The sequence below is a fragment of the Homalodisca vitripennis genome, chromosome 6, assembly GCF_021130785.1.
Source record: "Homalodisca vitripennis isolate AUS2020 chromosome 6, UT_GWSS_2.1, whole genome shotgun sequence".
Taxonomy (NCBI): Eukaryota; Metazoa; Arthropoda; class Insecta; order Hemiptera; family Cicadellidae; genus Homalodisca; species Homalodisca vitripennis.
In genome coordinates, this window is record NC_060212.1 from 154,992,478 (window position 1) to 155,011,458 (window position 18,981).

At 33.5% G+C, this 18,981-nt stretch overlaps 1 protein-coding gene across 1 annotated transcript in view; it reads left to right on the forward strand.

Annotated features, from left to right (window-relative positions):
• The first annotated feature begins 2,040 nt into the window (after window positions 1-2,040).
• Window positions 2,041-18,981, forward strand: part of LOC124365033 (TAF6-like RNA polymerase II p300/CBP-associated factor-associated factor 65 kDa subunit 6L) — a 32,079-nt gene continuing 15,138 nt past the window's right edge. Inside the window, 3 exon segments of the mRNA XM_046820924.1 lie at window positions 2,041-2,575; window positions 12,309-12,546; window positions 15,913-16,157. Of these exon segments, the coding sequence (XP_046676880.1) occupies window positions 2,330-2,575; window positions 12,309-12,546; window positions 15,913-16,157 (729 nt within the window). The 5' untranslated portion in view covers window positions 2,041-2,329.

An 18,981-nucleotide genomic window follows, 5' to 3' on the forward strand; every position in this document is an offset into this window, starting at 1 on the left:
CGTTGCATTTAAGTACAAATTTTTGTTACGTTTCTCTAATGATTATTGTGCTGTTTCTGTCATTTATAGGCCTACTTATTTGTTATATACTACTTGATATCCAGTGATTATTTTAAGTACTGAAAATGGACCTTACAAACCCACGAAAGAACTATATTGTGTACAATATTGTTAACTGCTTTAATGTAATTGGGTCTTAACCTGTATTAAAGCATGCAAACTATAAATAAATAAATAAGGAAGCGGTTCGCTTTCACCCTTGGGTGTTGCGGGATAAGGACTGTGGTTTGCTTGAGAAATATTTCCTCAGTGTTTTTGGTTTTTTCCAAAACCCGATATTTACCGCAATTTCTATAGATTTATTAAGGCATAAAACAGTATAATAAAACACTAGCAATTGGTAGCATCAGAGTTCAAATCCTATAGTTTTGTAATCAAACTATATGGCTTCACAGGACCTCTTCTCAACTGCTTTGACAGTTACCTGCGTGGGCGTATGCTTCAGGTTGAATACAAGAATACCTTGTCCCACAGCTTTCCAGCTTCATCTGGCGTCTCACAGGGTTCTCACCTTGGCCCCATCATGTTCAACCTATACATTAATTATGTCGTTAATGCCCTCAAATGCAACCACCTGCTCTTTGCCGACGATATAAAATTATTCATGAAGATTTCTACCGACCATGATGCGGCTCTGCTGCAGGAGGACATCAACTTGGTTGTCCGTTGGTGTAGTACGAACAAAATATCTTTCAATATCAGCAAATGCACCTCTATTACTTTTCATCGCACCATGAACCCAATCATATTTGATTATCAATCATGGATACACCATTGGTCAGGGTTAGTGAAACCAAGGATATTGGTGTTATATTTACCACCAATCTAAGTTGGGAGCAGCACGTTATGACCACATGCAGTAGAGCCCTCACAGTTCTTGGTCTTCTCTTCAGAGTTTCTAAGCCTTCTCCGTCTTGAGGACGCTGTATTGCTGATTGGTAAGACCACACCTTGAATATTGTTGCGTGGTGTGGTCCCCTCACCAGTTGTACTTGAGGGATGGTATATATATAGTTATAAATAAATTATAGTTATAAATTATAAATAGTTTCCCCATTGAGAGGGTACAGAGGAGGTTCCTGAGACTTGCGGGAGTGCGCCTTGGATTTAGGTATCTGGATGTCCCAGTACAAGAGATTTCGTCTAATCTTAACTTACCTTCACTTGAAACAAGACGCTCCATCCAAGACGTTCTCTTCTTGTACAAGCTGGTTAACGGAATCATCGATTTCTCAGACCTGCTACAGAAAATAAATTTTCAAATTCCCACTGGCACAAGATCTAGAGTCCTTTTTGCAAGAACTTCGGTGACGACTTCCTATGCAGCCAACAGTCCTGTGATTAGGATGCAGAGACTTGGATGCTTGCTACCAGAACACATGGACTTTTTCTGCGCTTCCTTGGCTTCCTTCAAGACAGCTCTATGTGCTTCTCAGTGCTTGACCACTCAACTATGAATTTCAAAACACACACGCGGACGCGCACGTACACCTGTGCTCGTGTTTGGTTTTTGATGGTGCCTTTAGGGGGCCATACCCATAAGTGCCTTATTGCCTGGCAGTGGGTATTTTTGTTTTGTTATTGTTATTTACTTATTTATATTGTTGTTAGTATATCCAATTTATCATTTTTATATTGCTCATATAGTTTATCTGTTTCTGTTTGTTGTTTTTATTAGTATTTACGGCTGTTCCTTGTTGCCTTTTGTTGATATTTATTATTGTTGCCTCATTTGTTTTTTAGTTTTATGTTAGTCATTGTTGCTAACTTATTACTATAATTATAAATTATTATGCTCGCTTTTGTAATGGTTGATCCGTTGGAAATAAAATAAAATAAACCTAGAATGTTGGGTAAAATTTATGTGTATTGACGATTATATCGTACTATAGTATTGTATATTTAATTTATTTTCTTCTTTGATCCTGTCTATAACCTGACACTACGCAATCTGGATTTTGTCTTTCGCTGTACGGTAAAAATCTGTTGTTTTGATTTGTTCCGTATTTTCATTCAAACAGGTTATGTTGAAGTTTACAAAATTTGACGTTACATTGCTTGAATATCGGATTATTGTTTTGAGTGATATTTATTAAGAAAATAAGTTTAGTGTAACCTGTTTTAGCTTTTAGAAACTATTGAGCTTTGTAAATAAGTTACATATTTAATTTATTATATGTTAGTTTGGAGTAGCCTAGGACAAGTGCATTATTAAGTAGAACTATAAACTGAATTGACTAATGGTAACATAGCCAAAACTATTATCAACATGGATAGAACCAAAATAAAGAAAGACACACCCACTAAATCTACAAGTATCAAGACTGAGAAACTAATTTACGACAAAAAGATAACAGATAAAAAGGATGGAGATCAGAATGCTAAAAAATATTTGGTTATATCACCAGACTCCATCTCATCAATGGCAGAAACCATAGGAATTGCTGATTTATCCGAAGAAGTATGCTCAGCACTGGCTGAGGATGTTTCATATAAACTAAGAGAAATTATACATGTGAGTATATCAAGAATACACGTAAGGGATAGATTTGAATAAGCGTCCTACACTCTTTATTCAATTGTTTTTATCGATTGGTTTAATTGCTTTGGGTAGGGTACGATAAGCGAACCCGGTTTTTTATATCGAAGAATGTAATCATCGATACCTAATATTCGCATCTAAAATTCTAGACTATTAATCGATATAAAAGTATCTATAATAGTCCTCTATAACAAACATATGTTTTAAATTAAAATATGAATTTAATATTTACAGTGATGAAAACAAATTATTATAACCAAAATTAGGAAAACTGAAGATGATCATATTTGCTCCTCTCACAGTTACAGAATTGTTTCTCTCTCACAAATTTCACATAATGGGGTTTTCAGTCCAACATGTTGAAGCCACGTAAAACATGTCTTATCATCAAAGCAATATCGTGTAGTTTTCTAAAGTTGACTGCTATTTAAAAAATAATCAAATGTTACTTACAGTATGTAATATTGAAATATTACCTTACGTTTATTATTTGAAAGTGTTTACTGCTGTTCATATAGATTATTTAAGTTAATTGTTCAAAATAATTAATCAGTATCTATTGATTATATCGAATGTTATGATTAAGTAATATCGTTTGCCAATTTCAATATAAAAAACCGGGTCCGCTTATCGTACCCTACCCATTGCTTTAATCCTAATAAATAATTTGATATTACAATTTTTTTAACGTGACATATAATTTCAGGCTGCAGTATAATAAGTGGTCACCAACACTATCGAATCATGATTATTGATTTTATCGAATACTACAACATTTCACCTATAGATATTCATAATAAGTTATATCATTGCCAACTGTTTTTATTTCGTTTACGTACTAATTAGGCCAGTTGACATCGGCAAGAACAATGGTGATGGACATGCAATTATTGGGTAGGGTACGATAAGCGGACCCGGTTTATTATATCGAAATTGGCAGACGATATATTACTTAATCTAACCATCGATATAATCAATTGATTAACTAATTATTTTGAACAATTAACTTAAATAATCTATATCAACAGCAGTAAACACTTTCAAATAATACACGTAGGGTAATATTTCAGTTTTACATAAGTAACATTTGATTATTAAAAATGGTAGTCAATTATAGAAAACTATATTAATAAGACATGTTTTTCGTGGCTTCGACATGTTGGACTCGTACCGAAAACCCCATTATGTGAAATTTGTGGGAAAGAAACAACTGTAACTGTGAGAGGAGCAAATATGGTTGTCTTCAGTTTTCCTAATTTTGGTAATAATAATTTGTTCGATCACTGTAAATATTAAATTCATATTTTAATTTAAAACATATGATTCTTATTGAGGACTATAGATACTTTTATATCGATTGATAGTCTATGATTTGAGATGCGAATATTAGGTATCGATTATTACATTCTTCGATACAAAAAACCGGGTCCGCTTATTGTACCCTACCCTAATTATTATCTCAAAAATTTCTTTAAGCAATGAACAATCCAAAGTTTCCTGTTCATAGTCAGGAGATGGAAACTAGAATTAGGCTAAAGGTGGAAATCAAATAGTGTTTGATACAGTAATGTTTAATGTAGGCTAAACAATAAATAGCATGAAGTAACTAATGTTTTAAGAATTTGAAAATGGCGATGAATATGAGGAAATTATGTGAGATATTTCTAGATATACACGTGGGTTTAGCTCCTGGGAATCCATGGGGAGAATCCTTTCCTCCATATAAAAAAGTGTGCAAGCAATTTGTGAAATGGTACAAAATATTGTACCTTTTTTCATATGTAGGTCTAGGCCACAGTTGATTTTGTGGTAATTCTGAGCAATTACTTGGTCAACCCCAAACTTTTTCATATTTTACTACGGTCATAAGGATGTTCTCAGAAAGCAAGAAACATATAATTCAAGCCCCGCAAGGCCGTCCTACAGGTTGCCGAGCGATAACAAGGTTCAAAGTCCACGTGATAACAGTGGCTTGCGGGAGACGCGTGGAAGGCCTGCTGTGACAGTATCGTTATGGCTAGTGGTTCCTCCGATAATCCTTTTTTATGTGATGGGTGTGAGAACACGTTACTTAGTCTCACGGTTTCAAGTGAAGATCAGGAAAAGTTAAAACGTTTTTTGTACGAACACAGCGTTTTGCAACGCACCAAAGTTTGCCCTCTAGAATTTGATATTTTACTGATAGGTACTATCTCGAGGGATGTTTTTCTTTCGTTGACATCTGCGCGGAGCAGCCGAAGCCCGCGCTGATGGCCGGAGGCACTCGTCTCAACTTGATAACAACTAATTAATTTGTAGCTTGAAATTTAAGAAAAACATTGTTCATTTGGATAAAAATTCTGCTCATTTCAGTATTATTTTTCATTTACGTTAACTTTCCGGGGCCTAAATTATGTTTTTTTGGTACTTTGGGATTATACCGACCACACCAGTATGAAGAACAAAAAAATATAAATTTATAGAAACAAACATGATAGAACGAAAACACAACTGTTTAATTACAAAATTACAAGCATTTCCAGGTATTGTGATCGGTATTGTCGTCGCTGTTATCTCATCTTTCTCGAGAATCCCGGTTACGGCAGGCCGCGCGGCATCACATGATTTGCACGGTACATAATTGCCTTTCCATTACAATTCAATTTATATTTCTGATCAGCCCCTCTAGAATTTGATATTTTACTGATAGGTACTATCTCGAGGGATGTTTTTCTTTCGTCGACATCAGCGCGGGGCAGCACCAAAGGTGCTGCCGAAGCCCACGGTGATGGCCTGAGGCACTCGCGTTTTGGGTGGCAGAGTGTGATCAAGAATAAAAACAAGTGTTGAGTGTTTTTTAAAATCAAATCAAATCAGCTTTATTGCAGCGACAATATTACAATGTATAGCAAACGTCACAAATTTTAATCTAAAATTTCTTACATTCATGCCACAAAATTCTCATTTACACATACAAATTTACACTTATGCACCTTTCATCCTTCGCCAATATATCCCACTTTAAACAGCAGAATCAGTCGTGTAATTGGGCGGTCTCCCAGTTAAATGCTAAAAAAAACTCCCCTGCATTATAAAATGCTTGTGACACCAAGAGGTGTTTAAGGCGACTTTTGAATGCCTTGGGCGTTAGGGAATTTTTTATTGAATTTGGCAGTCTGTTAATAAAAATTAACACCTGCCTGTGAGGGCAGGTGTTCAAAAACCACTGTTCTGTGGCTAGCAGTTCGTAGTTAATTCTCTACCTCGTGTCTCATGCGTATGTATGTCCCGGCCTCTGGTTAAGGCACACTTATACATACAAAACAAAGTGGTTTCTAAAATGTACAGACACGGGAGAGTTAACAAGCTGTAATTCCTTAAAAGCTTGCCTGCACGACTCTCTGAATGTTATTTTTGCAATTATTCGAATAGCTTTTTTTTGGAGTTTGAATGCTCTCTGAAACTGAGAGCTTGCGCACGCTCCCCACAGGACCACTCCGTAAGGACAAATGGGGGTAAATTAAGCCATAATACGCCGTTATCAGTACCTGACTTGGGCAGTATTTTGCTAAGGATCTCAAGACATAAATGCCTGAGGAAATTTTTGCGCAAACATGATTGATGTGTTCATTCCAAGTCAACCCTTGATCAAGGTGTATGTATTCCCTAGGAATTTTGAAGAGAGGACTTCTTCCAGTGTGGAATCAGCTAACAAGACGGTTGGATCCACAATGGTTGCCTACATCGCGCAAAGCAAAATTTAAAACGTTTGGATTTTGAGGAGTTTTGTTGTGAGATTGAGGCTTTGGAAGTATTGTACACAGTTATTGATGTCAACAAAGGCCTGTTGTTCCAACACTTCACTTGATCTTGCACTAAAACAGAGAGTCGTATCATCAGCATACTGCACTAGTCCTCCATGCAGAAGTGATGATCCTATGTCGTTGACATAAAGCAGAAAAGAAAAGCACAGGACTGAGAATGGATCCCTGGGAACACCGTACCTCAGTTCTATTGGTTTTTGACGATTGATTTGATATTTGGACAACTTGTGATCTATGACTTAGAAATGAGCTAAAGCCATTTAAGGGGCACGCCTCTGATGCCATGGGACCCAAGTCTGTCGAGCAGTATGCTATGGTCAAACACAGTCGAATGCTTTGGACAAGGTCTAAGAACACACTCATTGTGTGGTTCCGACATTCTATTCCCTCTACAATCCATATCGACAAGACTCCACTACTGCGTCTGTCGTCGATTTGCCCTTTCTGAATCCAAATTGTTCATTTGAGAGCTGACTGTATTTGTCCAAAAATTGAAGCATTCTTATGAGAAAAAGCTTTTCAAAAACTTTGCTCAATACTGGCAAAATTGAGACAGGCCGATAGTTATTGATTGAAAATTGATCGTCTTTTTTAAAAATTGGAACAACTTTTGCAATTTTCAGGAGGGAGGGGAAAACTCCTGTTTGGAATGAAGAATTTACCAATTTATTTAAAGGTCTCACCAAATGCTTGCAGCATTGTTTGATGAGCCATGTGGACATTAGATTAAGATCATTTGACTTTTTGGCTGGGAGCTGCTGAATAATTCGGTGAAGCTCATCCTCAGTGACAGGCATCAGCAACATTGAGGCTGCTGGACTCTGTCTTCGCGAGGGACGTACTTGCGGTTCAGACGGCCGAGGACTTTGCCCAACAGCAACGGATGCGAAAAATTCGTTAAAACTGATTGGCAACCTCAGTTCCATCCTCCACAAGTATATTCCCATTTTTAATTTTGATTTGTTTTTTAACTTTTGTTTTTATTGTTAATGATGTCCCAAGTTGTTTTTGAAATATTTTTAGAAGATAGAATAGATTTGGAGACATCGTATGCTTTCGCAGCTTGGATCACTTTCCGGTAAATTTTTTTGTATTTTTTGAAGAATGTTTTGGAAATTTTCATTACAAGTACGTTTGTTAATTTCAGAGAAAAATTTCACTTTCTCTCTCGAGATCAGAATACCTTTTGTGATCCATCTGTTTTTTTGACGTTTTTTCGCAAATATTAATCGTTTTTGTAGGGCAGCATGTGTTAATATGGAAATTTTAGGACGTCGTTAAATGTTTTGAACTGCTGCTCTACAGATTGAGAAGAGTGAAGGAAAAACTCCACTTTTCTGTTGACAGGGAAGTGTTGAGGTGAGCGATGTTTTCTGGCCTTGTGGTCTCTTACTGTTAGGTTAATTTTGGGCTCCCTTTCAAGTTTCATTCCACTAACGACAGCTTCTTGCCCGTAGTGGTCAGATATAGCTGTGTGTTTACCACAGACCACCGCGAGACACTTGGATGGTTTGGTGATGATGTTGTCGATAGCCGATTGGGTTGTAGCCGTCACTCTCGTCGGAGTTTAGACTAACAACTCCAGTTCGAATGACCTAAGTAAAATCAACTAATCGAAACTGTGGAATGGTGTGTGTTGTCCAAACGCGTCAATGTTAAAATCCCCCATCACGACATATTCCTGACGTTGATCAGTCCAGGTCTGTCAGTAATTGTTCGAATTTTGAGAAAAAAATATCTTCGTTTCCACTGGGAGACCTATATATTCCGATCACTACTAATTTTGATTTGTCTGTTTGAATTTTGATTCAATAAAGAGTTTAGTTTTAGTTTGTTAATGTTTGTTTTTGTTGAATTTTTGTGTTTGGAGAAATGTAGAGGTAAAACACGGAAGTACAACAAAGCGACGCACCAGCTGAACGGGCAGCGAGACTCTGCAATCACGTTATCTACTAGACCGCTCGACTTTGACCTCTGTCTGAGGATGGGGAGGGGTTTGCGATAAGACAATTCCTGTTTTATATTGACGAAATATTGTTCTACGCTAATCTAGTAATCAGCAGAAGCAAAATGTCAAATAACGATTCATGTCTGGGTGTGGTCAGTATAATCCCAAAGTACCGTTTTTTTTAATTTCACATACATCTCTAGATTATCGTAGTAAAATATGAAAAAGTTTGGGGTTGACCAAGTAATTGCTCAGAATTACCGATTTTGTTATTTGGTAGTGTTATCGTTAATTTTATGGAGTAATTGTTTACTTTAGCCACTTGACACTATTTGTCAAAATTTCAACTTAACCCTTCACACGCCTTAGACGGATATGTTAGAATGATAGACTTTGATCAAAACCCCAAATACAGTTATATCCGATATTATAGATTATGTCTCTTGGAGAGTTTTTAGTTCACAAAAGGCCTTTGAAATGCCTGGTGCACACAATCCGTGCTTATCGCGGTTGCCAAGGAAGTATTTATAAACGACCTTCACTCTGCAGAACCAAACCAACTAAGACTTTAATAAATAAATGAAGTTTTGACGGCACAGTAACTTAAGTGCAGAAATACAATTGCAGATTGACTATCATTTTTTAAGAGAGGTTTGTTTTGTATGGTTAGATGAGAAGATTGAAAATGAAGAATTGTTAGGTGGTAAAGGACTTGTAGTAGAAGTTGATGAAGCAAAAATTGGAAAGAGAAACCATAACTGTGGAAGCACCCTACTAAGAGGGTACATGGGTGATAGGCATTATGGAAATAAACACAAATAGGCTATAGACGTTCCGTTTGGAGATTTGCCCAGAAAATAAACCCAACGCTCACTCACTTATCCCATTAATTGTCAAACAAGGAATAACAATAGTCACAGATTTGTGGAAATATATTTTGCTTAAAATACAATATGAAAGACCATTTTACAGTAAACCACAGTAAAAACTTCATCCATCCACCAACTTCTGCTAACACCCAAACAGTAGAAGCCAGTTGGAAGCTTAAATACCTATATATATATAATACATATAAAAATAGCCTATAATGTAATTTGGTTCGACATTATTGTTCTAAATTATTTCAAATAAAGTAAAATTACAAGTGTTATTTGTGCCACAAGGTGTCAGAGATTTATAAAAATGTAGTATATATGTTTATTTATACACAGCTAGTTAGATTTTGTATTTATCATTAAATTATTACTAATTAAGATATAAAAACAGCCGAACTATAGTGTAATTTTAAATATCAATAACATAATTTGGTTTGACATTATTTGTTACAGTAACTTATATCTAGGATTCGATAATCATGAATATCGATAATAAGCGGCCACCACTACAATCAAATCATCGATATTTATAATTATCTAGATCACCGAAACCAAAATGTCAAACCAAATTGCCGGTACTTTGGTATTGTATGGAGGCCACTCTGTCTCTATCTTCTAGTAGTACTAAAGTTAAAGTTAACCCTTACGAGCACTCAAATGATCTGAGCTTAAATTTGCTATCTCAAGGAATGTTTATCACCAGAAGAGTGGTATTTAGGTACTATATCGAAAGATATTTTTCTTTTTTTGCCAGAAGTCCAAATTTCATCCTAGATTATCCAACGTGATATGTCAGGAAAGTACCGATCGGAAATGCCTCAGACCATCAGTAACCGCCTTTAGCGCTACCCCGCACTTGTGGTGAAAAAAGAAAAATATTCCTTGAGATATTGCTTACACTCCAGCTCAGATCACATGATCGCTTGTTAACTTTTTATATTTATAATACTTACATATATATTTACCTACTTGTACAGACTAAAAATAAATAGCTGATGGGAACAGAGTAGCTTCCCTCCTCGATTGCTTCTTTTTAGGAGGCAGAAAACAAGAACCAATGCTCATAATGACATGTAATTTTCAAGGACTTATATTCCTATCTATATCAGTAATTTTTTTATTAATTGCCGTCAGTACTATTTTGCATTGATGGCAACGAATGAAAAACATGCCTTGATGTGGTACCGATCAGTGAAATATAAAATTTAAAACATCTGATCACTAATGTTCACTAAATATTACACACTCACTTAACCATAATTTTAACTTGTCTAAAACAACAAAATAATAGTGCAAATATTGCACAAGATTATTAACAGTGATATAAGATGAAATTTCTCAATTTTTTGTTACATATAAATTACGTCAGTAATTTTCAGATTAATGTCATCAGCATATACACAGATTGTATTCAGCTTTTCAATACTTGATGGTAAGCCTGTAAGGTAAATGAAAAGTGAAAGAGGGCACAAATTAGACCCCTGGGGCACTCCATGTTTTATAATTACTTTATAAGGGGTAATTACTTTATAATTACTGTACTTGGCGTAATCACAATGAATGATGTTGTTGAATTGAAAGTTATCAATTGATTAAAATTGTTTACATGAATGATTTCAACATACTGTTTCCTTTCTTAAAGATAAGAATTGAACCAGTCAAAAGCTTGGCCCTTAATTCCATTGTTTTTTAACATCTTTAACAACAGCTCATGTTATACACAAACATCGAATGCCTTGAACATTGAATGTTCATGTCAAATGCCTTCGTGAAGACTCCAACGACCTTCTCTCCTTTTTCAATGGACTCTGTAATAAGAGTCTATAAAGTCTATACCAGCACTTAATAATGGATTTTCCCTTCTGAATCCAAATTGTTGACTGTCAAGTAGTTGATTCTGTTCAATATTTTCAGTGAATTGCATACACATAACTCTTTCATAATGTTTTTTTTTTTAATTAAGAAAGAATGGATTCGTGTCTGTAATTTTCTATCTTTTTAGAATTACCTTTTTAAAAAGTGGTTTTATTTTTGAAGTTTTAAGTTTTTCTGGAAAGATTTCAGTAATAAAATATTAATTAATTATATGAAGCAGTGTTAATGCCAATAGATGATTTTTGGTAGCCTTTATTAATGTTACAGGTATTTCATTATATCCTGTTGAGTACTTGTTGTACTTGTAAAGGAAGCAAAAATCTTTTCAAGAGTCTGTGCATTTATTGTTTTTAGAGGAAAGGTAGTGTTCAAACCATCAGGCAAATGAAAACCTAAGTTATTTGGAGTTTACCTAATGTTTGGTATTATAGATTTATCAACCATTGAGAAGTAATAGGCATTGAAAGCCTGACATACACTTTTTTTATCCTCACCCTCAATACCATTAATTAAGTTTACAATATTGTTTTCATTGCTGTGATATTTACAGCTAACTTCATTATTCAATATTTGCCAGGTAGTTTTACAAGTATTGTGTGCATTTTTAATGAATTCACTAAAGTATTTTTCTTTGTCTTACATAGTTCATTTTTAAACCCACTTATTATTTTTCAGAATTTCTGTTACATGTTCAATTTTGGTTATTCTATTTGTTAAGCTGAGACTCAAAATATTATTTTTCTTATCTATTAAATTCGTAATCCAATACTTTTTCTTATTAGGTATTCTTTTTTTAGTTTTAGGAAATCACATATCAAAATAATACTTCAAAATATTATAAAACATGCCAAACTTATTTTCTTTAATCAATCAATCAATACTTTATTAACATTTTCTTTGAGATCAAATCAAATCAAATTATCAAATTATTTTTATTGTTGAAGACATTATTTTATTGTTGAGAAAATCAGTGTCATTTGAATTTAAATACACCAATCCATGTTTCTGATTCTAAAAGTTTACAAAACACATTAATATTATCAGAGTTAAATTTTCTACTTGAGCTAGTCACATGTTTTTGATCTGGAGAAGTACAATGTAGAGGTTTGAGTTCATTAAGTTCAACAACTGAGGGTCATGGTCAGAGTCTTCGGTTATTAGTCCAGTAAATATACATTAATTTTTGTTCATCGTATGTTATGCAGAATTGTTCCGTTCTTGTGCATAATAACAAAAGAAGAAAACTTCTAACGGAGGATGTCAATAGAGTGCTACAGGTCTCAAATGCTCCTACTGTATATGGACACTCAGTAGCTCATGAAGTCGACTTCACTTATATCCCCAAAGCTGAAGTGTTTGTAGAGAATGACTCGGAGATCGACATTGTGGCAATGTCATCAGTGATCACAGCATTTACAAAATCTGGAGAGGAATATGTCAAAGGTAAGAAATTATTATACATAATTATTCTACATTAGTTACATGATTTTTTTTATACAGATTGTTTTTATTGTGTCATATGAAAATGCTAGATTTTAATTTTGAATTATATTAAGAGCTATAAATTTAAATAACAAGCCGACAGGGAAATTACAATACAAGCCTACTACTGGTAATTTTATTGATGATATTTGTTTGGCTTTATTTCTGGCCTCTATTTAAGAGGCTTTTATTTTCTAACTATGACTGAGTTTTGTCAACTTTAAGATATAAATTTCATGTATAGTTTTATTAAATGGTAGTCAGGGCCGCATTTACAAATTCGGCGCCCCTAGGCCTACAGACCAAAGAGCGCCCCCCCCCCTCAGAGGACTCTGATTACACTGACGTAGAAATCCAGTAAATTTCGTAATTACGTAATTTTGATGAACGATAATTACAATAGTATATATATATATATATATATATATATATATATATATATATATATAGGAGTGTTTTGAATAAATAAAAGCAATGAACCAATGAATGAGTCAACGTCGCACCCCGGACCTAGTTGACCTTGGCCACCCGCCCCGCCGAGCGCCAACACCACCCGCCGCCGCAACTTTTTTCTTTTGTGTACTTTAATATTTATGCGCCCCCTAAAATTTTGCGCCCTAGGCCTGGGCCTAGTGGGCCTATAGGGAAATGCGGCACTGATGGTAGTGAAGTAATTAGAGTCATGAACACTATATTGTTACAAGTTTAAGATCTCTTTAACAACTTGGGAATACCATTAGGCCACACCTCCCTTTAAAATGAAAATATGCCTACAGCATTTGAATTTCTACATTAAAAAATTACTACACTATATGAAAATTAAAATTATTCTTCTAGTAAAAAATGAATTGTCAATTACGTAAATAAAAAAATGTTGGAATTGAAACCATTTCTTTTTTTTATCATATTTGGTCAACAAACATGTCCACTTCAATTTTCCTTAAAAACTTATTTTTCAAAGAAACTAACATAAACTTGAAATCATGAAAATTAAGAGAATAATGTTTATATGTATAAAAACCACGTGTTTTTTCACCAAACATCTTGGCAGTTTTTACACATCAGAGAACCAGTTATGCTAGCTGTAAAAGAATCGAACAATTTTTTTTTTAATTTACACTGAGTTTCCTGTTAAAGCCTTTTGAAATTAGTGATAAAATTTTCAGGTGTCTCATTGTTTTGTAAAAGTATTAACTCTTTTAGTGCCAACATCCTAGAGAATGTAGGCACTATATGGCAATATACGGAAAAGCCACTGAGAATAAATAGCAACGTCCAATGGACATTGGAAAACTACCAAAGAATGCAGACATCTGAATATATAGATTTTGTGCGGTAAAACATTCTAATTTTATTCATGTATTATAAATTCGTAGATATATAAACAATCAGACAGAATGAACCAAATTACAAAAAAAAAATATTATAGCAATTTTGTAAGATTAATTAGATGTTAATTTAAGATTCAGTGTATAACAAAACACAAAAGTAAAAATGTAGCTTTCTAAAAAACAACATAACCGTTACAGTTTTCAATATATTAATAAAAATTTTTACGTTTATAATTAGTTTAATTTTCTCTTTCAATTGATATTATGTTTTGTAGTGGAATAATTTTTTTGAAAGTGCTGTTTCACATGTTAAACTGAAAAAATATATACTGTAAGTAAATATTTTTATTTCTTAATTTTTTAAATTTAAATTACATTTAAATATGAGATTTGTTAATGTGTACTGAACAATTTTATTTGTAATTAATTTTTTCCAATTTAAGTGTTCATTTCATTTAATTTAATTTCACTTACTGAGAACTCAGTGATAGCGTGTGTATTTTATAAACTGTCTCTAGGAATCTCATTAGTTTAGATTATGCCTACGAGAGAAAGTGAAAATGTAGGTTTACAAAAAAATAGTAGCCATGTTATATTTACAGTTTTGTATATAATTCAATAATTTTTTGTGTATGTGTACAATTTTAGTTATTGTACATAGTACATAGTAGTTGTTTTGATAACATTTTTTTCAAGTACTATTTTGCATATGAAACTGGAAAAAATTTACAAAAATGTTTTGGTAAGGACCATTTGTGTTTTTTTGTATAATCAATTTTTATGTCTATGCATGTTTTTTTGTTTTTAATTAAAAAGTTTTAAAATGTAAAAATTATGAGGAGGCTATCTAAAACTGTTTTAATTTTATAGATATTTTAGTATAATCTATTTTACTAAAATAGGTATTTTTAGCATTACCTTGAGAAAAATCTTTTTTATTATGCTCCAGTGCTAAAAGGGTTTAATATTTAGTTTTATCGTCTGTTACAAATTGGAATGTTTTATATAAACTATTAGCTATCCAATATTTATAGATATTTTGTATTTTAGATCTCATCAATTAACATCATATAGCTTTGCTGCTGGACTGTGCTCTTGCTTGTTGAATAAGCTTAAAACCATTAAACTAATGGCACAATATTTGAAATCTTAAAAACAGTTCATGATTTTACACAAAATATAAAATTAAGGAATAATAGAGATAAAATTAACACATACAAGTAAAACTAAACTGTCAATTATGCATTTTAAAAGTTATCTAGTTTTTTTTTAAACTAGGATAACATTTACTACAAAAACCCAAAAATTTAGTAGTGATGGAAAGGTAAACACTTTGGGTACGAACTCTTTTTGAATTTTCTGCACATAAATGTTGATTTTCTTTTCTTTCCACCAGCCTTTGAGCTAGCTGTACTACAAATACATTAGTTCTTCTTCCTATCATTGAGATTTTTTTCAAAATAAATGTCAGGATTTCTATCTCTTCCAGGACCTCTGGCAGGATACCTCGTGTAAAATCTTTATGTCAGCCACATTTGGTCTAGACTTGTTCTAAAAGCCATTGTTTTAAAATATCATCTACAGTAAATTCTAGTCTTGTGAGAGGTTATTCTGTGTGAATAAATAAGAAAATATTTCTAAATAAATAAAATGTTCATTTAAAATTTTGTATAGATTTTTGTGTGTATTTTTAAGGTATAGTTTTTAAACCGGCCGGTAAATTGGACGTTGGTACTTTATGCATAGTTTTTAGACGTCCAGATAATAGGACAAAAATGTTAAAAAAAGCAATAGTACGAGTATTGAAAAATGCGTTCAAGGATACAAAGGTGTACAGAACTTTATTTTTTTGTGTTTATGTAGTTTGTAATCGTAAGAGTGTATGGAAAAATTTTCCCAGTAAAAATATACAGCTCTGAAAGTTAAGGAAGACAACTACAACGACAAAAGAAGGTACTTAGTCAATATTACAGTAATGAAATTGGTTTTTTTTCAGGCTGCTGGTTGTCACCTGATCCTGTGGAGAGTTCTGTGACAAAGGACGTCAAGGAGGAGCCATCTACGTCAGGACCAGAGACTCCCAGTGCTGGAAGCTCTACAGCCACCTCCACAGCTGCTAGCTCTGGAGCTGCCAGACCTCCCACTCCGCAACCTGCACTACTCAAACCTCCCTCGCACTTCATCAACTACTACCTGCAACTCGCAAGAGTGGTAATAGGTGGCTCTGAGCCACACCTGCGGGTGAGTATTCCCACTGTATATACCCACCCAGCTGTAATGAGATTGGCTTCTTATAAGAGAGATATAGGAGCCAATATTTCTAAAACTCCTATTAATTTTTTGTTATTGATCACCTATTAAAATATTTCTATATTTTAGTGGAATTATAGTGTTAAAGTGATATTGTTTTCTCAGATAATATTTTCCTCAGTTTGACACACTTAAAACCAACTGTCAGACTCATAAATAAATATTAACCCTTTTAATGCCGACGTGCGCCGCGAGCGCTCTTCACTGTTTATTCGAGAAATGCTGACGTGCGCTGGGGGCGCTCGTCCGGTTTTTGTTATATTGTAGTTTTAATTATTGACCAAATGCCACTAAACTTTGCATACTGTATCTAGACACTACTACTATTGATACAAACTTCAACATGTGATGACGTATATCAGCTGTTTTCAACCTAATTTACGTCCAATTATTCAGTGAGCGTCTTTGGTTGCTGTGGTAATACGTTGTTGCTAGGTTATGTTTTAATGGGAATTATTCGTGCTTTTCTTTTGTTTATTTCAGTTTGCTTATATTATTATTAGTTTTGTGATTATTGTAAATAGATTTGACCATGAGTAAAAGAGGGGGATTCATACTTTGTGCTTCGGCAAACATAAGTGTTAAAAAATTTTAAATTATGTACCCTATATTGTAAATAATTAATTTTAATTTTATGTAACCTACTTTCTTTATTATTTCAACAAACAATTTTATACATTGGGCTATACAACACGTGTAAATAAAGTGATTTTGAATAAAACTGACCAAAATATGTCTTATTGAATTTTACTGTAAAATGTGGACTTTACAAGGTTTTCGATAAAAATGCTGTAACTTCTCTATTTCTCAAGATAAGTTCTTCAAATTTGGTGTGTGTGTGTGTGTGTTAACAATTAAATATGGTACAATTGCCAGTAACTACTTTTTAGTTAAGGCTAATAATAAAGGTACCTTTATATGTTCAAACTCATTCTTTTTTAAGTTTTTGTTTTTTTTATTTTTTGTTTTTTACAAATATAAATTATATAAATTTGTAAAAATTGTAATACTCATTTTTTTAAAACAATCCACATTATTACATAAAAAACAACACCTCAATGGATAATTTCCTTCAATAAATAAAAAAGTTATACATTTTTTTTAAATAGTTGTCAAATTATGGAAAAAGGGCCTGGCATTCTTCGCATGTACTTTTTGAAAACAGGCTGGCATTTTTCGCATGGTCACTGAAAAAATGTCTGGCATTAAAAGGGTTAAATCAGCATCAGCTAACCAACTATTTTATATATATATATATATATATATATATAATATGTCTGATAGTTGGTTTTAAATGTATGATGTAATTTGATACACGCTCTCCATAAAATGTATTCGATTTGGGTACTTTGAACGATTTGTTACTCCTTGTATTTATTTTTTTTCTGCAGAATGTTTTAAAAGAATGGTGCAGTTTCAGTAATTCATAGGAAGATAGTAGGTTAGTTTCTAGATATTATAATAGTATCTATGAAAGCCTCCAACCCAAAAATTTGTTTACAAGCTGTTCTACCTCAAAATCAGTTTGTGTATTGTTGTTGTGGTGGGTTTAGTGAGTTACTATATTCTCTGATAAAAATAAAACAAAGTGTGTATTACTGTTAGCTGAATTAAAATCCGTAATTTTAGTTCAACGTGGATTCCGACATGTATTTGGAAGAGATCCACCACACAACAATAACATAACACATTGGTTTAAACAATTTCAAGAAACTGGATCTGTTAAGAACAGAAATCAACCGGCAGACCAGTTGTACCAGTCGAAAGGGTTGAAGTAATTAAACAATCTGCAATTAGAAGTCCTGGGAAGTCCACCAGTCGAAGCGTTGAATGAGGTATTCCAAAAACAACAGTTCACAAATTTGTATGTACAAATCTCAAATTACACGCTTATAAAATCCAGATACTGCAGGAATTAAAACCCAATGATTATGTAAACCGTTACAATTTCGCTATTAAAACGTTGGACAGAATAAGTGAAAACTAATCAATTTTAGATGACATAATTTTTACAGACGAAGCTACTTTCCATGTGGATAGATGTGTTAACAGACACAATTCACGAATACTGTGAACTCACACGTAATTGTTGGAAAACGACGTAATTCACCTAAAGTTAATGTTTGGTGTGGCGTAAACAAACATCGCGTAATAGGGCCTTTCTTCTTTGCTGAAAAACAAAAATTAATGGAGTTGTGTATCTTGACATGTTAACCAAGTATTGCTTTCCTCAGTTAGATGAAAGCATTAATCAACTTCATTCCAAACAAGATGATGCTCCCACACTTCAATGCATTGGTCACGGATGCTTTGAACAAAAGATTTGAAGATCGATGGATAGGCCGGCAAGGACCTATGCTGTGGCCTCCAAGGAGTTCAGACCTGACACCTTGTGATTTTTTCTTATGGGAGACATAAAAAGCATTGTTTATTCACAATACATTCGGGACACAAACCAATTAACACAGGATTAATGAAGCAATGACAACTATAAACAAAGAAATGTTAACGAATGTTTGGAGAGAAGTTGGCTACCATTTGGACATTTGTCGAGCGACTAAGGGCGCACATATTGAAATTGATTGATTATGTTGAAAAAACTGTTTGAGATGACAAATTATATGATTATACAACATTAACTGTAAGTATTTTGGGATTTCTTTAAACCATGTTTGAAACTGCACCATTCTTTTATGATAACCCTGTACATCAAAACAAATTGGAGAGAATGTTTTTGGTCCTTTTCTTAGGTTTA